The following is a 27,509-nucleotide window of genomic DNA, read 5'->3' on the forward strand; positions in this document are numbered from 1 at the left end:
CCTCCCGCATTTGTGCACGTTTCTTCCTGCAGATGGAAAGTCCATTTCCACAGATGTGATTGTGCTGGGCCGGACAAATCTCCTCATTCCTTCCAGCCAGCCCCATCACTCCGGGGTGTACGTCTGCCGGGCCAACAAACCCCAAACCCGGCAGTTCGTTACCGCCGCAGCTGAGCTCCGCATCCTCGGTGAGTAGGGCAGGCAAATTCTCAGGCACAAATGCTGACCAGTTTGCTGTGGGTTGCATGGATCAACATCCAGGAGATCCCCAAGGCTTTGTGGTCTTTGTGGCCTGGGCTGGGTGAAGTGGGAGCCGGGTTAGAGCCAGGAGGCCCAAGCTGGGATAGTTCTTGGTGGGAGTGTCACCTCTTTAATTTGGGGTTTAGTTCCTGGTATTTACTGAACCGTTTTATGCCTGATTCTTGTTCTCCAGGGTTCCCCCTTGGAAATCTCTATCAGCAATTAACTTTCAGTATCCTAGAAGCCAGCAGGGAGAACAGCCTAGGTTCAGGGAATGCAGCACATGATTGATACAGAATTTATTTTTCCTTTTGGACAGAGTCTAAATTAAGCCTCTAGAGTCTGCCTGGCAAATCCCATCTTGTAAGCAAAGCTGCTACTGAATAAAACATAGCACCGATGGGGAGGAGAAGGGATTTGCTTTGCTATTTTTTCCTCCTCCTTCCTGCTTTAATTTTTCCTCTCTCCTCCCAGCTACTCCCAGCATCTCCCAGGCTCCTGAAACCATCTCCCGCACGCGAGCCAGCACGGCCAGGTTTGTGTGCAAGGCAGAGGGAGAGCCAGCCCCCACCATCCACTGGCTGAAGAACGGGGAGCCCATCCTCTCCAACGGGCGCGTGAAGGTGCAGAGCAGCGGCAGCCTCGTCATCAACCAGATCGGCCTGGAGGATGCTGGCTACTACCAGTGTGTGGCTGAGAACAGCCTGGGCATGGCCTGTGCCACCGCCAAGCTCTCGGTGATCGTGCGGGAGGGTTTGCCCAGCGCTCCCAAGAAGGTCTCGGCCGTGTCCCTGTCCAGCAGCACCGTCCTCGTGTCCTGGGAGCGGCCGGAGCACAACAGCGAGCAGATCATCGGCTTCTCCTTGCACTACCAGCGGGCTGTGGGTAGGTGTCACCTCCCTGGGCAGCACAGCTGTGTCAAAGGTACAAGGCACAGGTTCACCTTCTTCCCCAGCTAGTGACAAGTGTGAGGCAATTCTCTTTTCATTTCAGGTAAAGGAATTTTCTCCTGGAGTCGGTATCAGCTGTTGACAGTGCCTATGGATTAGCCAACATAGTCTAACTTCTTGATTGGCAGTAGTGTGTCCACATAGCTGAGCTGTCTGGATTCCATGAGACCAGGCACTGCTGATTTTATGCAAAGAGTGTGATTGCTAACAGTGATATCAACCACCTGCACTGTGTACAGGGGGAATCACAAAATTATCCACACCCAGAATCTGAAGTGAGGCACTGGCTCTCTTGGGGTATGCCTTCCCAAACAGCCAGCAAGCCCATGCTCCTGCTGAACTGTTGCCAGAACTCCTCTGAAAATTAAACTGGTAACTGCAGCTGCTTCACAATGGATTAAGGAGTTTGAGTCAAAATGGAGACATCAACATTGAGGCATTAGAGTTTCTGCCCAAAAAACTAATATAAGAGATGAGGCTGTGCAGGTGCTGGGGAAACTGGAGAAGATATAGTGATTTTTAAATTGGATTGAGTCTGCAGACCTTGTGAATTAAGTGATTTTTTCAGGAGTGTCTTGGCAGTTCACTGACCTGCTGATCAGTGTTTCCTTGGCTCTAGGAACAGATAATGTGGAATACCAGTTTGCTGTCAATAACGACACAACTGAGCTGCAAGTCAAGGATCTGGAACCAAACACCAACTATGTCTTCTATGTGGTTGCATATTCCCAGCTCGGAGCCAGCCGGACGTCCTCTTCCATCGTTGTCCAGACCCTGGAGGATGGTGCGTTCAGTTAGATGGTACTGGTGCCTAGGAAATGTTCTTGGCCTGGTCGATGGTGAGCACTGAATGTGCTACAGAGTGGTAGCAGCTCCTAGAAACCTAAACCTGCACCCTGGTCTCATCATCAGCTTGGGTGATGAAGGATATGAAAATACTCTTGCTGATGGTGGGGCCCATGAGAATCCTTTGGGAATTGCAGGCAGCTCCTAAAGGCTTTCACCTAACCCATGTGATATTGCTCTAAGCTTCATTCTGGGTCAGACTGGATTTCAACTCAGAAGAAACATCTATTGCAATTTGTAGGGGGGAGGAGCCTCGAGGTCGGACCCCTTAAGAGCCAGTGGTTTGTGTTGATCTAACCATTTATCACATAGCATTTTGTGAGCAGTAAAGGCAGAGTGCCAGAAGCACAGCTGCCCAACGGGAAGCCATGCACAGCTTTCAACAGGCTGCAGGACAGAGGCAAGCAGAGATGGTTTTGGCAGACCTCGTGTGCATTATGTGCTTTTAATGCTCCTGACATGGTGACCTGCGTGGTCCCATGTGTATGTCTGAAGCCTGAAAGGCTGAGTTGAAAGCATGAAATCTGCCTGCAGCCCAGAGCTGTGCTTCTCAAGGGAGTGAGGATTCCCAGGCTGCAGTTTGAATCTGTGAGCCATTTGCTTTTGTGTCTCCTTTGTGCTCCACGTACAGCACAAGCTGAGAGCTGGTGTGTGCCACCCTGCCCAGTTTGCCCTGGACACGGGTCCCTGGGAGCAGTGTGACTGTGGCCAGCAGGCTCTGGTCAGCCTGAAGTGGAGCAGCCAAGCATCTCCCCTCCCCAGACTCTCCTGAAGGGCTGTGGTTCCCGCAGGACAGACACCAAGTCACCAATGGCTGTGGTAGAGCCAAGTCAGTGGCCTCCAACCAGCTCAGAGAGCTGGCAGAGATGTGTTGAGGTGTTGCTGTGGTCTTTGCTGACTTCTCTTGGTTGTTTACCCAGTTCCCAGTGCAGCCCCTCAGCTGTCCCTGTCGAGCATGACTCCTGGTGACATCCGTGTGACGTGGCTGCCTCCTCCTCCCGAGCTGAGCAATGGCAAGATAACCAAGTACAAGATCGACTACTGCACCCTCAAGGAAGGTGAGGGAAACACCATTTGGGGGTTGTGTTGTCTGCTCCAGTGGTGTTAACAGCCTGTAATGTGAAGGGTAGGTGGTGCAAAGCTGAAAATAGGGACCCATTTTACCCAAGGGAGGAGAACCCTTTCATAGCCTGGCTCTGTCTGGTGGTTACGGCAGTGGCACTTCATACCGCCTTGAGGTGCCTTTTTGTGTGGTTGTGGACCAGCCATGTCCCCAGGAGAATGGCCTGACCCATGTTTGAGCTGTCCCAGAAATGTCTGCATGAGCAGCCCTTCACTGCTATCTGCACTGTGTTTTGGGGAAAGAGCTTTATGCTGCATGGGGAAGAGGAGTAAATGCTTTCAATTTCCTTAAAATGGAGTCTAATCAAAGTGATCCTTGTGAAAAAAAAACCCTAAATACCCTGTCCAGGTTGTATTGCTCTATTACTGAGTTTTATCTGATTTTATTTACATTGTCAGGCACACTAAGCAGGGTTCAGGAGGGATGGTAACATTTACATCTGCTGGATGTGGCTGTTCCAATTCCACGTGTGCTTGCTTTGCAAATCCTTCTGGGTATTTGCTCTTAAAACTGTCAAAGCTCTGCAGCTTCTCACTTCCCAGGGTCATGATTCTTCCTGAGAGAAGGATGGTGAGTGTGATGAGGTGCTGGACATGTTCCCATGTATTTGAACTGGCTTAGTAGTCTGTGCTGTGACTCCTGGCTCTGGTTCTTTTGCCTTGAGCCTGCACATGGCTCAGTGGCATCGTAAAACCTTGGAAACACTTGCAATCCAGGGATCACACTCAGCAGTGCGCTGTTACATAGCAGGGACAGTGCTCCTGCCCGAGTTAACGCCAAGGGAAGTTGAAATCAAGACCTCTGTGTACTCTAAACAGGCCACATGAATCTTAACAAAACCAGTTAGCTGATACAGTGAAAATCCCAGGCTAGTCTCAGTTTAAATTTCCTGTTACCTCCCTTATGAACTTGGGTGGGCTGAAGAGGGAGCAGTAAAATCTCTGTCTGGCGTGGATGAGGGTGTGAATTTTGTGGAAAGCAGGGCTGCTGGACAGTTCTGGTTCACATTAAGGTGAGGGTTTAAATACAGCAGTGAGAAGCATTGGAACATGCCATCAGCTCCCATTAGCTGTGCTCATGTTCCACCATCACATCATCAGAGCAAGGTTTCTGACAGCTCCCTCTGGGCAGGCTCTGGTGCTAAAGGCAAGCTGCAATTTGGAATGTAATGAAGGGAGTTGTCAGTCAGAATATCTGCCCAGCCTTACCATTGTTTTCTGATGGCATAAGACTGCTCTGGGCAAAGCCAAGCCAGCCCAGGGCATGCAGACCATGAGGAGGTAACGAGGCTTGTTGCTGCTCAGCTGTACTTCTCTTGGGCTGGGAAATCCCTGTTTTCAGTGGTGTCCCCTTGGTTCCAGCAGATCAGGTCACCTCCATCGAAGTGGGTGGAAATGAGACCCAGATCACCCTGTACTCACTCCATCCCAACAAAGTGTACAAAGTTCGGATCGCAGCCAGCACCAGTGTGGGATATGGGGCCCCTTCCGAGTGGACCCAGCATCGGACTCCTGACAGAGACAACCAGACACATGGTAGGAGGCTGGGGAATGCCTGGGATTTGGGACAGGGTGGGAAACTGAAGGCATTTTCAGAGATACTCGCTTTCCTTTGGGAATTACAGCCATTGGTTTGGGTCAGACCAAAGTGCTCACCTTTACCTTGCCACTCAGCAGCCCCTGTACATCTCACTGCTTGCCTGGCAGTGAGACTTTGCACCCTCTATGTGCAGCTGTGAAAGTTCTTTAAAAAAAGAAAACAAACAGAACTCCAGATCCCAATGTTAACAACATTTGGGAGTGAATAGATGGTTCTGCCAAACAGAGCTGAGCCATACCAGACTCCAGCAGTGGTTAAAGATGGTGATATCTCAGAACACACTGAGAAACCCCCACAGTGACTTTGTGACATTGTTGTTTCCTGTATCATCCAGCTGGGAAAGTCAGCGGTAAAGTGGGACTGACTCTCTACTGTCAGGGAGTGGAGAATTCCCGCTCAGGACAGCCTTTTCCTCACACTCTTCCCTCACTACTGAGGACCAGGAGGATTCAGTAGACCGGGGAAATGGAAACATGTGGCTCAATCTTTTTCTCTTGTCTTTTTCTTCTTCCAGTTCCATTTGCCCCGACAGAATTAAAGGTCCGAGCGAAGATGGAGTCTCTCCTGATAACGTGGCAGCCCCCAGCAAACCATGCCCAGATATCTGGCTACAAGCTCTACTACAGAGAGGTGGGCCAAGAGGAATCCAGTGATGAGAGCCCTTTGGATGGTGCTGAAGATGACAGCTGGGATGTAGGACCCATAAAACTAAAGAAGAAAGTGAAGCAGTACGAGCTGACTCGACTAGGTTAGCTGGCTGCATCTTCCTAGCACTTGGTGTGGAAACCCAGGGCCTGTCTCTTGCACTTTGTAACATCCCAGAATGCTCCCAAGAGGGTTTGCATGACTGGAGATACATAGGGCCAGGGCCATCTGAGGTGTTTTAAGATCATCCAAAATCCTTTCTGGAGTGGGGCTCTTTAGGCCTGTATTGAGCAGAGTTTAAAGCACAGAAATTTCTAATGCCAATTTAGCAGGGATTTTAACCAAGTTACCAATATACTTAGTATATGCTAATAAGTGGTTCTTAATTAGTGTTTTTATTGTGTCACTATAAAGAGTGCCAAGATTGAAATCTTCAGTCAGGACAATTATCTCTCCTTCCCTGTCTGTTTCTAAGGAGTTCTATAATTGCATGCTGTTTGAAATCTCTGTATTAAAATGCAAAGATGGGATAATTCACAGCATACTAATTTTAGCCCAGTATTCTGTCCCACTAAAGGAAAAGGGATGGAAGAGTGTCCATGAATGGAGAAGATCTGAGCAGCAGTGAGTCCTGCCTGCCTGGCTCACTGTGCTTGGCATTTCCCACAAGGGGTTGTGTTCCTCACATCTGATTGTATTAGTTAATTGATTTGCCCAGTGATACAGGATGGAGAGAGAAGAGAGTCATGGCAGATGCATCCTTGAAAGAGGCTTTCTGCTTCCCAGAGTTCTTCCATCTCCCACTTTGTGCTCCACCCTGTTACTGCCAGTGAGTGGAGACTGTAGGGTGCATGGCTGTTGTGCTGGTTCATCTCACACTTGCAGCATATATATTATGCACAGTGCAAAGGTCAGGCTGCAGCACCTGGAAGGACTGTTTGTGCCATCTCTAAGTGGAGTTCTCCCAGCTCTTTCACAGCCATCTTGCCATTGAGAGTGTTAACAGTGATGAGTTTCTCTGAAGAATTTAGGTCTGTAATTATTGCGCCGAGTAAACCACATGTGAACATCATCACGTGCTGCTCCAACCACGGGCAAGTCAGTCGGTGCAGGGGCTGGGAGTGGGCTGAATTGGTTCCAAATGCTCTGGCACGATGATGCTGAGAAGGTTGCTTGTTCTTCTGTAATTACTTCCTTGAATTTGGGCATCCGTCAAGCGCTGATGGTTTCCGTATGATTTGGCGGCTGTGTATTGGCTGTCGCTGTGTCAGGAGCGCAGGCTCGGCTTCCTCCCAGCCCAGGACGTTCCCTCTGCTCCCCTTGGGCTGTGGAGTGATGTGCTCCTGCACACAGAGTAAAGGCAGGGTCAGGAATCTGGCTGTGCTGAGGAAGGGAGGGGCTCTGCACATGGAACAAGGAGGAGTGGTTGGGATTTAGAGGGGTTTTGTTTTATGGCCCTGTACCACTAAGGGCTGTAGCTTGTAGGCAGAGCAGGCAGTGGTCTCAGGAAGGGCTGGCAGCCCTCATGTGATCTGGGCTGATTATGAAGTAGCTGGAGGGATTTCCTAGATCAGGGATGTCTGCCCGGAAAGCACAGCACTGGAAACCCCTCCTAAGATCCCTCTATAAAAACAAATATCCAACTGTCTCTTGGTATTATCTTCAAGAGTCATTGAGTCCAACTGCCTGGGTACCTCAGTATTAATCAAAAATGAAAGCAAATTCTGTCCAAATGTCTTTTAGACACTGACAGGCTTGGGGCACCGACCATCTCTCTAGGAAGCCTGTTCTGGTGTTTGAGGTGGTGTTAGGAGATCCCAGGTTGGGCACTGGGCGTCCCAGGCTGAGCTCAGATGTGGTGTGCTTTCATGTCAGTGCAGACAAGGTCCGGAGTGGTCACTTGGCTCCACAGCTCTGTAGTGTCACTGAAGCCAGTGCTCTGTCCCTTGCCTTGGTTTGAGGTGTGGCTTGAAATAGAAGACCTCTCCCATCTCGTGCTGATGCCTGGAGCAAACCATGTCTCTTTAGAGTGGTATCACTAATGGTACTATGTGCCTTGTCTGAGAGGTGTGTGCTGAAGTCCTGTGAGAGAGGTGGGCAGCTGGTCAAGGGCACACAGGAAATCCAGCAATTTCATCAGTCCACAAAATCAGAAGGAAGCTTTCCTGAATCACCAGGAGGGGTTTTCCCTGAGAAATTCTTAGTGACTTCCATCGATGTTCTAGCACTCACTCCCTGTACTGAGGTGCAACTACCAGGGCCATACTTTATGTGAAAAATAAATGGCAGGGATCTGATCCTGTCTTTCACATTTCCATGAAGGAAGATTGCATTCCTTTGGAAGTAGCTCTCTGGAAATAAGGGTGTTTTCCCACTTAAAGGAAAGTATGGCTTCTGGCACCTGGCCAATATGAACACCTTGAAATGCTGAGTGAAGCAACATATTTAGCATATTGGATATATTATGCAGCCATCCAGATTAGTGATTTAAAATGATCTGGACTAGATTATTCTGCTTATATTTAATGTATGATGGAATGCAGTGAAATACATCTGTTTTCATGCTGCCTACCAGCTTCTTGACAGCTTGATAGAGTTTTATGTCTGCCTGTTCTAAGAGCTTGAACATCTGGGCCTGTGTATAAAAATTGAAGCCAATCCTCTGACTGAGAAATCCAAAATACGCCTATTTTCAGGATGTAAGGTGCTCGATCTTGCAGTCGAGCTCCCCTGGCGTCACGTGTAAGCAGCTGCTGTATTGATCCTGCCCAGGGATGGAGACAGAGAACTTGTCCTTTCCTTCACTCCATTCTCCAACAGGACCTGCCCACAGCTGCCTTACATCTGTGAGCTTTTCCTCATCGTTTTGGATTGCACCATCCATGATGTGCTTGTGTCCCAGTGAAGCCCAGCCCGAGGCTCAGCCAGAAGGGGAGTGTGGTGATGGCAAGAGATGGGCTGGGCGTTCTTTGTTCCACCGAGCCTGTGGTCCCAGCCCTTTGGAGGTTGAGTGCCCTTTGGCCTTATCCCCCTTGTGTGGGCTTGAAACATTTTTCTGTGGCTGGAGAATGTGGAAATGCAGATCAGGCTGTCTTGGAGGCAGACAAAACTCTGTTTGCTTTTGGGATTCTTTGGGGGAGAAAAATGTGGCTGAACTGTTTTTATATTCTGAGCGTGAGCGTGTGTTGTGGAGCAGAGAAAGCCTTTGGTAATTGGTACCATCAGCCTTTGGGAGTGTAATCAGAGCAGTAATAATAAAATTGGCATCAATAAGAAAGGTTTCATTCTGCTTATGTTGTCTGGCAAAGAGAGCAGTGATCTGTGAGGTCAGGGAATGAAGAGGCATGTCCCAAATTAACAAACTTCATCAATGTGCTGCAGCCAAGGCAACAAAAGGCAGCGTGGACTGCTCTGGCTGAGCTCCTGAAGGGGCTGGCTGCTGCAGGGAATGTCTTCTTTGAGAACTTTTTATCTCCAAGTTGTTTCTTTGATTAAACATCTCCATTAAAAATCAAGAAGCTGATGAAAGGCTGGAAGAGAGAGGGAAGTGTTTTTTGGACCAGGGCAGCACTGCTGGGAGACAGAAATCCCTGTCCTGGAGCTCAGTTTGACATTCCCCATGGTGCGAGGCTCTCTGATGGGAAGAGCATGCAGTGAGGACCCTCAGGTTTTTGGTGTGGGTTTTCTGTGCACTGTTGCTTTTCTAATTGCGAATTGGGAAGCTCTACTCTGAAGGCAAAACAGACACCACACAACAAAGGCTGCCAGTGACTTAACAGGGCGTTTGAGGACTTGCTGGAAGGAACATCCTCACAGCAGTGAATAAATCAGAAAGGACTTCAGAAAACAGGAGGTGCATTTTGGGGGAAGAGAGAATGTCCTCACTCCTCAGGAATAAACAGTGCAGAGCAGTCACTTCTGTGGTAGAGAGGGGAGTCAGCATGTGTAGGTTTCTTTAGCAGTTTGTAAGCAAAAAGGATCTAGAGATCCTGAGTAGATTGCTAGAGGCCAGGACACTGGTCAACCCTTGAGGGCTGGGGCAAGTCCATTTCCTGCTGATAATTTCTGTCAAAAGCAAGGGGAGAACCAAAGAGCAGCTGTGCTGATAACATACACCAGCTGTGAGACAGTGTTTGTGTGTGGGAAGCCTGTAAGTGGAAGGGAGACTCCCTGCTGTAATTTAGATATTAAGTGATATTTACTTAGGTATAAGGTAACAAAAATGTATTTATTATGTCCAAGCTATTTTCTTGGATGGTGGGAAAAGCTGGCAAGATCAAAGAAAATGTGTCTGACTAGGGAGGGTGGGTGACAAAAATAACCCAAGGCAAACCCTGATGGATTTTTCCAGCTCCTGGGAAGCTGTACGAGGTGAAGCTGGTGGCATTCAATAAGCACGAGGACGGGTACGCAGCGGTCTGGAAGGGCAAAACAGAAAAGGCACCCGCGACAGCAGTAGGTGAGAAATGCCCTTCAGTTGTTGTGTCTCTTCTGCTTGACAGAGGAGGGGTGGAGGGATTACAGAGAATGAACTTCAAAAAGGATAATACCAAAATAGGAAAGGGATATATATAACATAAGGGAACTTCCTTTGACAGTCATTGCAAAATGCATAGGAGGAACTGGGAAGGACAGAAAGGAGCAAAATGTCCCCCTTCTCATTAGGGTTGTTCTTCCACTGGGTGTCAGTGGCATTATTGTACACCTCCACATCTCTCTTTGTGCTGCACCATAGATCCCCCTGTGCAGAAGGGGCCTCCATTGCCTCCAGTCCAAGTCTATGCAGAGTCCAACAGCTCAACTTCCATCTGGCTCCGCTGGAAAAAACCTGACTTCACAACAGTCAAAATTGTCAACTACACAGTGCGCTTCAGCCCCTGGGGCCTGAAAAACGCCTCTCTTGTGACCTACTACACCAGGTAAAGAGGGTTCATCTGCCATGGGTTGCTCATGTCAGGAATGAACACAGGGCAGGAGGAAGTTGCATGGAATTTACAGAACTTAGCAAAATCCTGGGTGTTCCGTGTGCTGGGAGTGTCTGCCATGGTCACAGATAGTGTTCAGGACTGCTGAGATGTGGCAGTGGGACTTGTCTTGACTTCAATACCAAGGAATAATTTACTGGTCTCTGCATCTTTTTTGCTGTGGTCGGACTTTACACACTTGTTAACAACATGGCTGGGTGCAATTATGCATTCATGATTTGTTAGATGGTCCTCACAATTTTAGTCTATAAACTGCTAGAGTTTAAGCAGTTTTAATAATTTGGGGATGTATTTTACATCTGAATACTTGTGCCCATTTTTAGCCTCTAACCAGGCTGTTTTCTACTTTTCCCTGCAAGTACATCAGAAATGGCCCTGGAGACTGGGAACTATTTTGCTCTGTCCCTGGGAGCTGAGTGTTCTTGCATTCAAATGGCTGCAAGAGATGGAAAATCAAATACTGTCAGAGTTAGGATAATCTCTTAGAGTGTTCCTGGAGGGGTGTCAGGGTGACATGGGAGAACCCTCAGGTGTTCACAGCACTGTGCTGTGTCCTCTCTCTCCAGCTCAGATGAAGACATTCTCATTAGTGGGCTGAAGCCCTACACCAGGTATGAGTTTGCTGTGCAGTCCAACGGCGTTGGCATCGATGGCCCCTTCGGCAGCGTGGTGGAGCGCTTCACCCTGCCCGACCGTGAGTGTTCATGGCAACCAAATCCTCATTTCTCCTGCCTTTCCTTGAGTCTCTGTCAGATCCCTCCCAATGTGCCCTGAGAGATGTGATCTCAGAACCCCTTGAGTCCATGCTGGGAGGCTCTCTGGGGATGAATGCCCTGCTCCTCTTCCTCTGCTCAGGCTGGCTCTTTATTTGTCTCTGCCAGGGCCCTCCACTCCTCCGTCTGACCTGCGGCTGCACCCTCTCAACCCCTACGCTGTCCAGGTGCACTGGTGCCCACCTGTGGAGCCCAATGGCATCATTGTGGAGTATCTCATCCTGTACAATGCCAACAACACGCAGCCAGATGACATGTGGACCTTGCTGACACGAGAAGGTGAGCCTCCTCCAGGGACTGTAATACCCCTCAGTCCTCCTGCCTCCTTTCCTCTCTCTGGAGCCCTGGTTGCTCAGTCCTGCTGCCCTGATTTCTGCCTCACTTTGCATACAGACAAATACTCAAGAGCTCATTCTGGCAGTTTTCTTGAAGCATATGCTGTACCTGGTGATAGCAGAGAGTCCATGGACATGGCTACTGAGAGACATGAAATCATACATGTCTGGGGCTGAAACATCCAGGATGTTATCATCCAGGAAATAACCTACAGATGCAGCCTGGCAGCCAGCAATTCCTAGAAAAATGTGTGCCAGCAGCATCACGAGTAATATTTTTGGATCTGTAAGCAGGAAGTTCATTATTACTGAAGAGGTGTATGAAATGCACAAAAATGTCACAAAATCCCTCACTTCTGAGGGTTGAGCAATTCCACAGCTGCTTTTCTGTAGCCTCTGAATACTCTTGAAGCAGAACATTTTAAATCTCTTTTGCTTTGCTTTTGGTCAGGAAACATCTTCAGCACTGAAGTGCATGGCCTGGAAAGTGATACCAGATACTTCTTCAAGATGGGAGCAAAGACAGTGGTGGGATCTGGTCCCTATTCCAACGTGAAGGATGTGCACACCCTCCGGGAGAAGCTGTCTGGTATGAATTCCTCTTAGCCCAGAGCAGGAGGGGAATTGCCTGGCTGGAGACTGATTTGTCAGCAGTGACATTTCTGTTTACCAAGCAATTGCCTGGTGTTGCTGTGGAGGATGTGAGATAGGATTCTCTGCAGGGCAGTGCAGAGGATCACAGCAGATCCTCAGATGTGCAGCCCCAGAACCCAGCCCATGGCCAAACTTCATCTCTTCCCCATCCTGGTTCCTCTGGAAGGGCAACCTGCATCTTGCTGTGGTGTGACATTAATGAATATACTTAGGTGCCAGTTTGCTTCAGATTGATCTAAATTGTCACTGCTAAGGAATTTTATTGTTTTATGTGTATAGAATCAGAACCACAGAACAGTTGGGTTAGAAGGGCTATTTAAACGTGTTTGGTTTAATACAGCTGGTGCTTCTCTGAACATGAGACACTTTGTACCCTCTTCCTGTTAGCAGTTGAAATGATGTGGCTGTCGTTCCTTCCCCTCCTAGATGTCCTGGATATCCACTCTGTGACAGGGATCATCGTGGGGGTGTGCCTGGGGCTGCTCTGCATTCTCTTCTGCATGTGTGCCAGCTTCCGCAACAGCAAGCACAGGTGGGTGCACCCCAGGTGAAGGAGGCTGCTTGGAAGGAGACAAAACCACTGTGAGCTGCATCCCTGGGCTGCTTGGGATGTGGTGTAGGGGACAGTTAATGCACAGCTTGGATCTGAGGATGGATAAGGAGTATATTTAGTATAATCTTTTCACTGACTTATTTTTTTCAGTAGTTTCTCTTCAGTTTACATTCTTAGATTAGTAGGGTTTTTTTCAGAGGAAGAAAAAGCCCCAGGAAAATGGAAGAACCAGTTTATTACCTGTGTCTGTTAATGTGGGTAGTATTTTGCTTCTGAGGTTGGACAGCTCTAAGGATGTTTGGAAATGGTTTGTTAACTTCCATCTGGGAAAATGAAAGACTTCACAGTGAGTGACGGGCTGGTTTAAGGAGGATTGGATACAGCCCAAAGCCCTCTGCTATCCCAGGGGTCTGGATCCAGCCACAAGCATTTGGAAAGACCATGAGCAGAAAAAAGCTCAGTTGTTCAGAAGAGCTTTGAGCTCACAGCACATCTCAGGGCCAGGAACAAACAGCTTCTGAAGTCTCATCCTAATGTGGCCACTAAACTTTCCTGTCCTGTTGCATCTCTAACCTGTAAAGCATAGGTGACAGGAGTGACACAGCTCCCCATGGACCAGGGTAGGTGAGCACTGAATGTGCTGGGACCTGTAGTGTCTCCTGCCCTTGGGGTGTGCTGGCAGAGGGACAGCTTTGCATCCCACAGTGGGATTGTCTGAGCTTTGGCGTTAACCAGGGTGGTGCAGAGATATATCTGCAGTGAAAGGTGTTACAGTGGGATGTGATGATAAAGGGTATCCCCAGGAGTGGCAGGGCATGGCTTGGGCCTCATCACTTGCACAGGGACCAGCTGAGATGCCAATTCTTGTTTGTTTTCCCTCAGGGAGGCCCTGCCAGGCCTGGATTCCCAGGCTGCTGGGAACCACACGTACTACCACCGGAGCAGGCAAGGGTTGGCCTCTCCCAGTGCCACCTTGGACTCACATGAGCTCGAGTCCCTCATGTCCCCGCTCCCTGAGGATGCGCCCGTGCCCCTGGGGGACATCACTGAGCTGGCAGAAGTGCACAGCCTCATCCACACGAGCCTCCCTGAGGACATCTTCCATGGGAAGAGGAAGGTAAGGGCCCATGCACATGGGGACTGGGCTCCCACCTTTGGCAAGAGCCTTTGATTGGTGTGTGGCTGCTGGGAAGCCCAGGTGGGATCCTGTCCTGGCTCTGCCGTGTCAGAAGTCTTGGCTGCAGGCTGGTGTTGGACAGTCACACATTTTCCCTCTCTATAAAACTTGACTAGCTCAGCCTTGGCTGTTGGATATAATTTGGGATCCCTGTGCATCTACCATCCCTTTTCATCTCCTGGGACAGTGACCCCTCAATCTGCAAAGCTGCTGCCAAACTTGGTGCTGCAGAAAGCTGTGGTATTCATGTTGCTGTGACATGTGGATGGTGGGAGGAAGTGTGATGTCTAGAGCAGACACGTGGCCTTCCAGGATTCTCTTTTGCTTGGATTAAAAGAAGCTGTCTCCATAAATAGTGTGTTCATTGGAACACTCTTGAAGATAAACAAGAGGTGAAATTGTAGGGTTTTTGTGAACCTTATTTTTTGAAGTAGTCTTTTCCTGCCCTTCTGCTTGGTTTGCCTGACACTGCATTGTCTTTCATTCCTCTCTGCCCATTTCCTCTTCCAAGCTTGCCTGAAACATTTCATTCCATTAGGGAACCTTTAATTGGCCTAATTTAGTTAATCTGTTTATGTCTCTCTTTGTAGCCCTGGGAGAGCATGTAAAGCAATTAGGAGGTTCAGTAAAACAAATGCATTGTGAGCACTTGGGATTTCAGGTTTGCATCAGCAATGCACTCGTGTGTCACTGGAGGCAAGGTGAGTTCAGGTGCCTGGCTGACCACGAGCCCTGTGTGCTAGGGGCAGTGCAGGTGGGGTCTTTGTGCAGGTGGATCTTTGGGACACACAAAGTCTCTGCTGGCCTCGCTGCCCCACGAGCTGAAGCCGTGCCTGTGGCCATCCCTGTGTGCTGTGGCAGATCAGTGCTCAGCTGGAGGAGAGGCTGTTTGTTTGCAGCCAAGCCACATCTATGGATTTTGGTGGAATGTGGCTGCCTGTCTGGACCCAAGCCAAAGAGTGTGAGGAATTTCCTACAACTATTTCAGTAAAATAAGGAACAAATGTTTTCAGTGATGGGGACTTACCCCTGAGAACAGGTCAGACTGGGGGAAGTTCCTTCTTTGTGAGGCCTTTCTGGGGATAGTATATCTAGATCTCTGTTCCAGTGCAGCAATCTTGCCTGCAGGGGCTTACACCAAGATCTGAATATGTGCAGAATGGGCCTGGAGAGGGCAGTGCCAAGGCCTGGCCACCTGAGGCTCAGCCTGAGAGCTTGGGGCCCTCAGAGTGGGCAGTGCCCAGCAGCAGTTACAGTCACAGACCAGAGCTTTGGGGGAGATGGACTGTTCTGGCTGTAAAATTTCCATAATTAGATGTGGAACGGCCACTGAGAGATAAATTCACTGAGGTTTGTGGGTTTTTTTGATGGATGTGGCTAGGGAAGCGAGGGTCAGTGGGAAGCAGCCACCCGGAGAGCAGCGTTGTCACCCGTGCCGACCAGGAGGGTGACCTGGCAGGTGAAGGACAGCGAGTGGTGGCCGGGAGCAACAGGCTGTTGTTGCTGGGAGCGGGCACTGGAGGGAGATGTGCTCCCACGCAGGAGACCCTGCTCCCTGCACTGCCCCATTCCTGCTGGAAGTGCCACCTGAGCACCGTGGCTTCCTTTCTGTACTCCAGTGAGTAAGTGTGAAAAGAATATGGCCAACAAATACCTTTATGCTGCAGTGGCCAAGAGGCCCCGTGGATGGTGATGAGATGTTACCTGGTTGGGCAGTCAGGGAGTTGGGTGGGTCTCAGATCCATGGCTGGAGTGGTGCACACATGCCTGGTGCCCACAGTGGATGTAAACCAAGTCAGGAGCAGTTGTGAGTGTTTGCATCTCCCTGCTTGCACACAAAATGCCTCTGGTCGAGGCTGTGGAGTGGGTGGGGGTGTCCTGTGTGCTGCAAATAGCTTCCCCTGCATCCATTAAAGCTGGAAAGCCCCAGGGACCCTGCCTGGAACAGAGTGTTGTGGGAGCTTTGCACCCTGCAGTGACCAGCTGCCTTTGTTGCCTTCTCTTTTCTTCTCTCATGCTGTGTGAAGTTGGGGCTGTGAAAATCCATGGCAAGGAATGCAAGAGAGCCACAGGAAAGAGAAAATCATTGTGGAAGGAAATTCCTGTCCAGCCTGGCAAGGGGAAGCTCCCCAGGGTATTCTAGGTTGGATACTATGACTTGCAGTTCTATTCACTGAAGAGAGGGAGTGAGAACAGCCTGAAGAATCCCTTTTGTTTGGCAGCATATCATGTCACCACAGAGCTGGGGATGTTGGCTGGGGCAGACCCTTGGGCTGAGGCTGCTGGCACTGCAGGGCAGATTTGTGTAGCTGTGACCTCCAGTTGTCTGCTTGTCCCTCTGTCCTCAGGTTATGCTCCTGAAACCTGGTTTGTGTTTGCTGGCTGGCATTTCATTGGCTGCTCTGGGCCTGCAGGCTGTTCCCAGGCTGACTCATTACTTACCATTCCATGGATTATTCTTTATTTTCTTTATTCTTGTGGCAGCCTGAGGTTCCAGCAGAGGTTGGATGCTCCATGTTAGACACAAAGAAGGGACTGTCCCCATGCCATGTGGAGTCAGAAGTGAATGAATGTCATTTTACAGGTGTGGGGACTGGAGAACAGACTGAGGGCAGGAAGTCTTAGCTGATTCCTGCAAAAAATGTGTGAGTAAGTGTGGTGAGATGTCCCTTTGGTCATTTTCAGGTCAAGATCATCAGTTCCTTCAAATGTAGGACTGTGTTTCTTCTTGAGCTGTTACACATAGTGCTGGAGGTGCAGGATAGTGCAAGTGGTGCAAGTGGAAGGTGGGACAGTCCCAAAGGAACCTCCTGGACCCCCTGTCCCTGCCTGCAGGACAGCAGGGTGCTGCTACAGTCAAGATGTCAGCATGGGACCCCTGTGGATGCTCACAGCTCCATTAGTACAGTTGGCCATTCAGTGGTTCATTTTCCTTCCTTTATGTGTTTCCAGTGGTCACAGACAAGGATTTCCAAATACACTGCCAAGTGATTTTCCTCCATTACTCTTGTCCCCTTGCAAGCACCCCCCAGACTGATGCCCTCAGTAGCCCTGTTATAAATGACACAGTCGTGCACAGGTGATGCAGCCCTGTCTCCTCTGACAGATGGACTGAGGATGATAAAATGGCTCTGCTCCAGACATCTCTGTCACTGCTGCTTGTGGGCCAAGCAATTTAAAGGGTGGGGGAGAATGTTAAAAAGCATCTGCTTTCCATGGAAGGCTTCAGCTTTTCATTGAATGAAGCCAAACCCAAGCATTTTGGTTTGGAAATGTTTGCTGTTGTTGTTCTTGTGAGCTGGAGCCTTCCTTGCTTGCAGCCTTTCTCCTTCCCTGTGGGCCTCCTTCCCACAGGACTTTGTTTCCCACAAAGCATCCCCATGACTGGGAGAGCAGAAGCTGTAACACATCAGGGAACTTGGATCTACCCGGCTTGTTTGTCATTTTCATGTTGAAATTTTTCTGCATGGAAAAGAAGTCCCAACGTTTTCTGAGAAGCTTCAGACGAGGGCTGTGCTCCTGGTGACAGCGAGCACAGACTCCTTTATCTGCTGGCAGAGCTCTGGGTGTGTTGCATCCCAGATGCAGGCAGGGCTGTCGCTGTGTTTGCGTGACACGGAGCTTTCCCACTCCCACCCACTGCTGTTCAGCAATGAGCCCTTCCTCTCTGCTGCACCACTCTCCAAAGCTGGGCCCATTGAAACATCCCCAGCCTCGTTTTGCACAGGGCTTCAAGCTACTTTAAATAACCATCCTAAAAAAACAGAGAAGGTTTTGAGTTGAACTTTTGCTGTGTGTTCATTCTCAGCTCATATATTTGCATGAAATCATGACTTGTCACTGAGAAGGTAACACGATCTAGGCACATTTTTACCAGTTGGAGTTTCTATAAAAAGGCTAAAATGAAAAGGCTTGTTTGCTTTGATAAGGATTTAGCTGTAATGGAAATGTCTTTTATTGGAAGATGTTTTTATTAGTTTTCATTCTTGTGTTTGCAGTGAACTGACAAAGAGATTCTTCCCTCTTTATATTAGTATTAGACTGACACTCCTTGCTCCTTGCCTTCATTACTGTGTTGTAAAAACCAAGACAATATTTCCTTTCTTAAGCCACCCACTAGCTCCCCTTGAGTAAAAAGAAATAGTATCATTTATTACACCAAAAAATGCTGCTTAAAAAAGCAGTGAAGCTTTCAGGCACACAACATTTCTTCAGGTCTGTGATGAAAACAGTCCTAGAGTAAATTGCTGCTGCCCAATCTTAGAGGCTGAGGCCCAAGAGAGATTTGTCTTTTGCTGGTTTTTTTCCCCCTCTCAAACATAATGTGCTCGAACAACATGTGGGACACAGGCCATGTTGTGTGGCTGATGGTTTTTTCTGTTTGTTGAAAGTTGCAAACTGGTACAAAACAAGTTTGTTCTTCATTGCAGCCAATTTCAGCCAGAGCTGAACAGGCTGTTCCCAGAGTCATCAAAACCTATGTAAACATGGCAGATTGACATTTCCGCTAACAGATGGTCCATGGGGGATTGCAGTAGAGCTGCCTGTTTCTCTCCACGTTTTTTGGTATTCACAAGATGCCTGCAAGAAGGTTTTCGAGCTTGCTCTGTGTGTGTGTCTGCGTATGATGCTCAGATCTCTCTGATGGCAAATATGCATGCAGGCATCTCTAACAGGACACACATTTGGTGCATGTGTGCAGATTTGTGTAGGTTCAGTGCTGAAATTTCCAGGCACTATTTGCTCAGTAACGTATGTTCCTTGGAAGAGGCACAGAAGCCATCAGTCAGGGATGTAGCTGCAGAAAGCCTTTCAGATGGCAGCAGAAGCAAATTGAACACGCTCCTTGAGCACTGGCATGTGGAGATATTCCTTATTGTGAGCTCTCTGTGATCGCTTGGTTGATTCTCGCTATTAAAGCGTAGTTTAATGATTGTCCACTTAGAAACAGAGCAATTAGGGAAGGCTTTTGGCTCAGAATATATTGTTGAGGATTGCAGAGAGAGAAATAGAAAAGATGCTGCCTCAAGCAGCCACATCTAAATTAGCAAATGTTTGATAACCACAGTGCAGAGCTTGGACATCACTGTTCTGCAGGGTGTTGGCACATCAATGAGGCCTTTCACTATTTGTTTGCTAAAAATTTGCTCCTGAGGCAGCAGCAAAGCTCCTGTGACTTGGGGGTGGTGCTGGGATGTAGCATGGCTCTGCCTCCCACAAGGTGTTGAGCCATTTGGGGGCCTGAGTGAGGATGGACAGAGGGCTTGGGAGCAGCTCTGGCCGCCCTTCAGCGCATACACAAATGTCCTTCTGCCAGCCCTGGCAGCACGAGGTAGCATTTGCTTCTTGCTAAATAGCTGACTTAGGAATGCCTGGCTCACATACAACATCTGGTGGTGTATTTCTACCTAATTTTCAGCCAGATGGACCGAGGCACAAGGAGGTCAAATGACTCACCCAAGGTCAGGCTGATGTCAGAAATCTCCTCGCTGTCTCAGCTGGACTCAGGCTACGCTGGTGGTTGTTGGAATAGATTTGGCCTAAGGAGCAGCCACAAATGCAGAGCAGGAGCCTGGGCTTTTGCTGGCAGTGAGCAATAGAGGGTCAGTGGGTTTCAATAGATGTATAGATGTGCAGGGTATCTTCACCCTACACAGCCATCATGCTCACATCACCAGTATTCTGTGTGCATGTGTGCAGTCGCTGTTGTCAGGTCAGGATTTTCTCCTCTGCATCAGCCTCTCTTGTACCCACACATTAATGTAGCATCTGTGGAACAAGGCCAGAGATAATGGGCCTGTGTGGTCCTTAAATCTGAGTTGTGTGTTTACGTGTATATGTATGTGAGTACTAGCAAGGCTCAGCTCAGGTACATGCAGGACAGCCCAATAAAATCCAAACCTGGAAAGAAAATACTTTTCTGCCTATGAACTAATAGTCTGAGCTGTTAAATAACTTCAGCTCTTAAAGACCCACATTTCCCATACACAGAGGTGTGCATTCAACAGTTTATTGCGAGGGGAAGCTGAAAGAACCCAGAACAAATTGCGTTCAGCCCATATAATTTAATTAGATCTACAAACAAGGTAACACTGGTTGCCCAGGGGATTTAAAGCTGAGCAAAAAATTGCTTGGTGGTCTGTTGTAAAAAAAAAAAAAAATTAAAAAAAATTAAAGCCCCCAATTTTGTACCTCTGTGTTGGTGAGGATTGGCAGAGTGTTTTCCCAAGTCCTGGCTTGGAGCAGGACTCTTGGCTGTGCTGCAGAGTGAGTGGTTTAGCAGAATGTCCAGCAGAATGTCCAGCCCCTACTGGAGCACACAGGGCACTGCCCACGGGTCAGGATCCTCCTCTGTGCTGTGGAGCATGGCTCCTGCCAAAGCGAGGACTGTGGGCACTCAGCTCCAGACTTCCCTGTCCCTTTCCAGCTCTGTGGTATTTCTCAGTAGGCTTGTTCTGCTCTGGGCTGTTGCAGCTTTGCAGGGAGTTGATTTTAGTGGACCTCTAAATGATGTCTGTGCCATGATTTACCCGCTGGCCTCTCAATTTGAGAATCAGTGGAAAGCCCCTTATGCAACCAGTTGTGAACCATCTGGCATCTTTTATCCCTGTGCTCTGCATCAGCCCATGTAACAGCAGTAAAGCCAGTTCTAAGGCAGGGAGTGTGTGAGTCCATTGCAGAGCATTTTTATTTTGATGCTATCAGAAGTGTCCCCCACATTTATGGTATTTTCACAACTTGCACTTTCCTTTTTCAAGCTGCTTCTCATTTCACATGTATGAGGATAAGAATCCATGTCTGTGATAACTGCATCTTTTCTCCTGCCACTTTTCTCCTGCAGTCTTCATGGAATAAATCAACCAACCAGGCCTGGACAAACAGCATCACCAGATATGGGGACACCATCACCAAAGAGCCTCTCTCTGCTGTCAATGGGTCACTGAAGCTCCCCTCCAGTGCAGGCCAGAAGCTTCTCTTACAAGCCCTGGTTTATGATGCTGTGATGGTGGGTATCTTGGCTGCTTTGTTCACTTGTGTGTTCTCATGTGGGTTTCCTATTTATGTTCTCCATCTTCCTTTCTCCTTTTTGCAGCCCCTTTCTGTGGGCTTGTTGGTCTGGTGATGGCCAGGTGGGGTCAGAAGCTTGGTTGTCAGCAGGGTTGTGGCAGTTCTGGCTCCTGAGGACCTGGTGCCAGGCACCAGCAATCTGCTTGGAGTCTTTGCTGTGGCTGTGCAGCAATCAGCCTGAGTGAGTTAGGAGCTGCAGTGCTCAGCACAGTCATTAAGATCTACAGCATGCTTTCCTGACAGAGGGATTGGATTTTTGGCTGTAAAAGGAGTCAAAGATCAAGGGTTGATTTAAGCTCCCTTCTCCAGATAGGGCAGAGCAATTTTCACTGCACTTGTGTTCTGGGAGGAAATCCTATTTCTGATATTGCATCACTGGAATAAATATGCACTCCTGTGTTTGGGAGAGTGTACATCTGTGTAACTGCCTTAGCAAAGCAAGCTGACACCTGCTCAGACTGACTCTGTACCAGAAGATTTCTTTGGTGATTCTTTGAAAAAGTTCATTCCTCCTCCCCAGCAAATACTTCTAAAGTAGCCTACCTATGTTTCCTTCCTAGGCAGTGGTGTGAAAATCAATTATACACAGGATGTAATTAACATTGTGGATAGAGTTAAGACAATGTTTTACAGCCCAATTACAGGGCAGCATTTACAGCACAGCTTACCCATCAGAGTTTGTCAACAAAAGAGAAAAGTGTTAAAATATGTAAATGATGCTCAAAGTTGGCTTCAACAGAAAGCGCAAATTACACGTGGGATATCACTTCCATACTCTGAATTGTCTTCTTGCTGCTACATCACACTCAGCCCAGAATCCGAGCGTTGATTGCCTAGAGACCTCTTTGTGAGCTTCTACAATAATTTGTCTGGTAAATTATTGAGTGATAATCTCACAGAATGACCTGCTTGTCAGCCAGATTTGTGGAGATCTGTAGCCTGAACTCCACTTAAGCACTGCAGAGCAGAACTTATTGTTTTCTTTCTGAATTTAAAATGCTTGAATTTACACAGACTTTTGTAGGCTGTGACCAGGGCTTTAACAAACACACACTTTGTGATATGTAGCCAAAATTAAATGAGGAAAGTAAAGGGAGCCCCTTGATCCATCTCACAAGCCAGTTTCCTACAGTGCTGCCCGCTCAGCCTCTAGCAATCTGGCCCTTAATATGGAAACAGACTGGTGAGATTTGAAAATTGTGGTCTTTGACAGAGGCTTGGAGAAATGGTTGCTCCAGCCTGCCAAGAAACTCTGAGCAAATCACTTCTCTCCTTAGGGACTTGCTTTCTCAAATGTAAAATAGAAATAATGATCCTGAGGTGATTTGAGTTGCTTCTTAAGACCTAAGCTCTGAGAAACATATAAAGGTAATGCTTAATAGAGGCATATGTACATCCCATTGCACTCAGTGGGATTAAAAATAAATAAATTTTAGTGCTTGGTTTGACCACAGCCTCAATTATATGAATTTCACTTACTTTACCTTTTTTTTTTAAATTTCTCTCCTGTTTGATAACAGAATGAAGCAAAGAAAAGCCACCTGCCTGCTAGCCTCCACCAAGTAGAAGCAGAGGTCATTGTCCATTCTGATTTTTCAGCCTCTGACAGAGACTACAGCTCCCAGCTGCACACCCTGGAGAGTGAAGAGACAGAAACGGAGGAGCGGGAGCCAGAGGAGCTCCCCCCAGCAGAGCTGGCTAATCCCAGCTCCCAGCAGGACACTGGCCAAGTGCTGGTGGGCTGCATGGACAATCTGGAGGCTCAGGCCCAGGCTGAGCTGCTCTGTACCGACACAAAGACTGACAAACCTGAGGCTGTGTGCATCCATGGGCTCACCAATGGCTTCCACAGGCATGGAGAAAGTCTGGGTTCGGAGGAGAGTGGAGATTCAGATTGCACCCAGGAAGGCAGGGGTGACGGGCAGCCACTCAAGTGCCAGCTGCTTTCCCCGGGGCCTGAGGAGGCCCTGCTCTGTAGTAACTCTGGTTTAACCAGTCCCTCCTCAGCATCTGAGAACATGGCACATGTCCACAATCACAAAGAATGAACTGGTCTGATTTTGATCACAGCAGAGCTGAAGAGAGGAGAGCCTGTCGCTATGAGGTGCTGCCCGCCCTCGGCTGGCTGAGTCCAGCAGGAGCTGGGCAGGTGCAGCATCTCACCAGAGCAGGGCTTGGACCTGTCAGCCCTACAGAGGCCTTCGGGAAGCCAGGTGGGTTGGTGAGGGCCCATCTTCCTCCTGCTGGAGCCAGTGAGGAACTGGATGTTGGTGGGAGCAGGACTGAGCCATCTGCCAAGGTGTGAGTGGAACCACGATGGAACACAGCCTTCTGCACCAGGCTGGGGCTGGCACTTCACCATAGCCCTCGAGGGGACTGGCAGGATGTCCTTTAACACTGGGAAGTGGCAGAGTGCACCGAGGGATCCTTCTCAGCTGCCTCTTCTCCAGGGAGTGCCTGGGCAGTGCTGACTGCCTGGCAGCGTGGGATGAATTCAGGCACAGCAGTCCCAGGAGCGGGTGGAAGCCCCAGAAACAAAGGCAGTGAGCTGTAAGCACCAGCCTTTTCTGCCCTCCCGTGGTTAGAAGGATTACCAGGCTCTCTGTGTGTGCTACCACAGTAACTACTACTAGCAGGCTGATGTAGTGGCCTTTTATTACACACTCTACGAGTGCCTCTAACAACTTGTACTATATAGAACCTTCTGCAGTGTCTGGGTCTTTTCACCAGCCTGGGCTTTGTTTTATGTAGGTTCTTGTACCTAATGTTTTAGGTACACATCTGTCCTTTTAATGTACAACATGTATTTTTATTTCCTTGGAACATCTTTATATTATTTAATTTTATAAAGTGGAATAGTGTGTGGTATAGAGTAGCATTTTTACTACTTCTCTCTTTCTTTATTTTTTCTCCCTAACAACACAACTACCTCATGTCTGTTGGAGAAAAAAAAAAGCAGTAGATCTACTCATTTGTTATAGTCCATTATAGGTTTTAACTTATTCTTATACTGCCTTTTTCTAAAGAATATGTTTGCACTGATTGTTGACTCTTCTTTAACACGTAGTGCTGCAGATCTGATGTCTCTTGCTTTGTTTCTTGACACCTTCCCTACAGCCAGAGAGTTGGGCTGTGTCTCTCTGTAGGACTGTGTTTTGCAGCAGCTGCCAAAGGAGACTGCTTTAGCTGGCAGGATGTCGATCCATCTTTCCTCAACAAGCTTATACTAACAAATAGAAAGAAGAACCAGCAATTGCAAAAGTAACTTGTGATACTGGGGCCATGTATTTATTTTCTCTTTTTTTGGGTGCCCGTGTGGAGACATCTCAGATGGTTTTGATTTACAGAGAGCAGCACTCAGCCTTCTGTAAGCAGTGGACTTGCTGAAAGCTTTGGATGACCAAGTGAAATTTTACAGTCACTTCTGATAGTCCTGGCCAAAGTGCATTTGGGTGGGTTTTTTTTGAAGAGCAGAGCACCACTAGAGCTTTAAAATGAAATCTTTGGTCTCATACCAGTCAGTCTGGCTTGAAAATCATCCAGTGACTCTTCCTGCTGATGCTGTTTGCTTACTGCTGACATGTCTCTCAGCCTGGCCCTGCTGGGGGTGGACTTTTCTCTACTTTTTTTTAGCTGGTCTCTGTCCTGCTCCAGGCTTGAGGGGTTTGACTGCGAATGCTACAAGATTGGACCAGCTGCTCGGAGTTAGCAAGGATCAGTAATTCTGTTCATGGGTGCTTGGTGAATGTTCTGCCTTCCTGGAGGATTCAGATATCTCACCATTTGTTTAAAAAGTGAAGGAAAAGATGCCCACCTTCCTCTTTTCTTACTAAAATTTTCCCCAGGGTTGTGTGCCAACTTGAGATTCCTGTAAAAGACATCTTTTGTAAAAGGATTTTGTTTTTCCTGGTGATGACTGGATGGAGGTACCACTGTTTGCAGCATGGAGAACCTCACTTCACCAGCACTCTGCAAGCCTTTTACCTCCAGCTTTTCAGCAAATGAGAACCTCCAAGCCTCCCTGTACTCTCATGGGAAGGATATTGGAGCTTCCACTTCTCCCCAGATGGCAGCATCTCCTCCCAGTATGACACACTGTTCTGGTAACCAGCTGTATTTCCAGTCTTTGTGATTGCTCTGTTTCTCCAGCTTGGTGTCTTGAGGAGTCTCATAAATGCTGTTCCGTGCTGTGACTAGCCATGGCTCTGGAATGCTGTGGGACAGAGACTGGAGATGAAGGAAGGAGTTTGTGTGTGTGCTACTGGAGCGAGGAAAAGGCAAGGAAACATAACTGGGCAGAGGAAGTGTGTAAATAACCTCCAGAACCCACTGTCACAAGCCTTTGAAACTCATGCCTTAGCAGGGTTACAGAAAAGCAGTGCAGTGTTACTGCAGGCAGTCAGGGCAGTTGGCATTCCCTGGGGGCGGATGCAGCCGCAGAGGTACAGGCCCCCAGCTGGGCAGGGCCGGGCGCTCGCTGCGGAGAGCGGGGCACCTTGTGCAGGTGCCCTCAGGTCCAGTTCCATGAAGAGCCCTTGCCCTTCCTCAGTGACAGAACAGGCCCTGCACAAGCCCCACTGCCATTGCCACTTTCCATCCAGAGGGATGGAGCTGATGTAGGAGTGTGCCACAGTTTTGGGGGCACTGCCTTGTACATGCACCCCCTGCTTTGCCTGTAGAGCTTCAGCAGCCCTGAGCGGCCTGAGAGCTGTCCCTGCCTGTCACTGCAGCCACACAGCAGGGGCACCATTCCCCTGGATCACTTTGGGCCAACCACCAAACCACCACAACAGTTACAGAGAGCTTCAGGAGATGCAGCAGACCACAAACAATTTTGTTTATGTGTCCCCAAAGCACTTTTGTCACCTTATGCTGAGGCTTGTTCTGATCTCATTACACTTCACCAAACTGTACCAGGGTGTGAAGCTGGCAGTGTTTGGCTGTCCAAGAACTGTGGTGGCCATAGGCTGTAGGCCAGACCTGAGTTGCAGAAATCCAGATAGTTTCCTTGGAGCCAAGAGGTCAGCACTGCCCAGCAGCACCAAAGCTGTCCCTGGATGAACACACATCCACACAGAGTGCTGGGTGTCCTTGTCCAGCTCAGCTGTGCCCCAGGTCCCCCCTGCCCTGAACGTGCAGGGACCTTTCAGTCTCAGCTGGAAGTGAATCGAAGAAGACACAAAATACACATTTGATGTGTAAAGCTGAAACAACCAGTGCATATATTTTTTTAACATGAAATAAGTAGCTTTCGTGCAGATTTCTCACAGGCACACAAACTGTTGATACCTTTAATTACCCATCGTGCTTAATATCTCTTCCTGTACCCCAGGCTCCTTTCTCCATTTTCTTCCTTTCAGTAACACTAAAGATTATTGCTGTTCAAATTTTTTGCTGGTGTATATTGTTTTACATTGTTAAAATATCAGGTTTGTCTCACTGGCATAATTTTCTAGTATTAATGTTACTGTTTGGCTACACAACTGTATATTCCCCCTGCTGCTGTGAGAGTCACAATTCTCATCCTTTTATTTCTTTTCATTTCTTGTTATGTGAAACGTGCAACTGAGATAAAAACATCAATCAGCTTTTTGTTGACTTGATTTCTTACTTAACAGGCAGCAAAGTTCTGGTTTAAATAGTTCTAATGAGATAACTTCTAATTTAGAGTTTGAGAATTCTTTTTCATTACTAGATAACAATCAGCCCATGAAATATTGCTGTGTAAGAAAACAACCATTTTACCAGAACACTGTTTATGGTTTTGATCTCATTAGTAACAGGTGTTTTGAAGGAATCATTGTGTCTTTTCTAATCAATACTTTTGTTAGAAAGGAAGTGTTTAACCAGCAGAAATCTACCATCTACTTCTGTTACTGTATTCCCTTGCTTGTATTTTCAAGTTAAATTTCATTTTCTGCATTGTGCATAAAGATGTGTAACCAGAACTTGATCTTGTTTGAAGGTTGTGTCTGTGTTTGGTTCCATACTGTACTTTATTATAACTTTCTTTCTTCAGAGACTGTTCTTACTCCACAAATACTCTTTAGTGTTAAAGTGTAAGACATTGTCCTTATATTCCTTAACTAATGGGTTATTAATAAAATGTTTTTTAAAAAGAGTGGAATTTTACTCACAATTAAGTCTGTTCCAGCTGAGTGAGGCTGTACCTCGCTGGCAGAAGCAGTGTGGGAGCAGAATGCAGGATTCATGCTCACACCACTTCAGGACAGAGCTCATCACTGTGAAGGTTGGTATTGTGAGATGATTGTGGTACCTTAGGGATTCTTCTGGAATTTCAGACATGAGCAGAGTTTGGATTCATTCAGCATTTCTGGATGCTTGCTCCTTCCTCAGGTTTGAACTGATTCCTATAGGAAAAAATATTTGTCCAGTTTCATGCTTCATCTTGCTGGGATTTTTTTTAATGGTGAAAATAAGCAGGGGCATCGAGCAATGAGTGATGAGAGTTCTCTTGGGTGGCACAATGGGCTGAGCACTTGGTGGCTTGTGTCCAGCAGGATTGGTGAGAGGATACCTGCCAGTGCCCAAGGACACACT

At 48.0% G+C, this 27,509-nt stretch overlaps 1 protein-coding gene across 2 annotated transcripts in view; it reads left to right on the forward strand.

Annotated features, from left to right (window-relative positions):
* The window catches only part of IGDCC4 (immunoglobulin superfamily DCC subclass member 4), an 88,275-nt gene extending 61,206 nt beyond the window's left edge, over window positions 1-27,069 (forward strand). Inside the window, exons 6-20 of one of the 2 annotated variants that reach the window (XM_074549152.1) lie at window positions 33-188; window positions 715-1,125; window positions 1,810-1,974; window positions 2,957-3,094; window positions 4,521-4,694; window positions 5,273-5,506; window positions 9,755-9,862; window positions 10,139-10,322; window positions 10,955-11,082; window positions 11,270-11,440; window positions 11,948-12,085; window positions 12,577-12,682; window positions 13,586-13,820; window positions 20,722-20,886; window positions 22,469-27,069. In XM_074549152.1, the coding sequence (XP_074405253.1) occupies window positions 33-188; window positions 715-1,125; window positions 1,810-1,974; window positions 2,957-3,094; window positions 4,521-4,694; window positions 5,273-5,506; window positions 9,755-9,862; window positions 10,139-10,322; window positions 10,955-11,082; window positions 11,270-11,440; window positions 11,948-12,085; window positions 12,577-12,682; window positions 13,586-13,820; window positions 20,722-20,886; window positions 22,469-22,996 (3,041 nt within the window). In that variant the 3' untranslated portion in view covers window positions 22,997-27,069. The remainder of the gene's footprint in view (window positions 1-32; window positions 189-714; window positions 1,126-1,809; window positions 1,975-2,956; window positions 3,095-4,520; window positions 4,695-5,272; window positions 5,507-9,754; window positions 9,863-10,138; window positions 10,323-10,954; window positions 11,083-11,269; window positions 11,441-11,947; window positions 12,086-12,576; window positions 12,683-13,585; window positions 13,821-20,721; window positions 20,887-22,468) is intronic. The other variant, XM_014264677.3, reaches the window with a different exon arrangement.
* Window positions 27,070-27,509: the final 440 nt, after the last annotated feature.

This window comes from Zonotrichia albicollis, chromosome 11 (genome assembly GCF_047830755.1).
Source record: "Zonotrichia albicollis isolate bZonAlb1 chromosome 11, bZonAlb1.hap1, whole genome shotgun sequence".
NCBI classification, from domain to species: domain Eukaryota; kingdom Metazoa; phylum Chordata; class Aves; order Passeriformes; family Passerellidae; genus Zonotrichia; species Zonotrichia albicollis.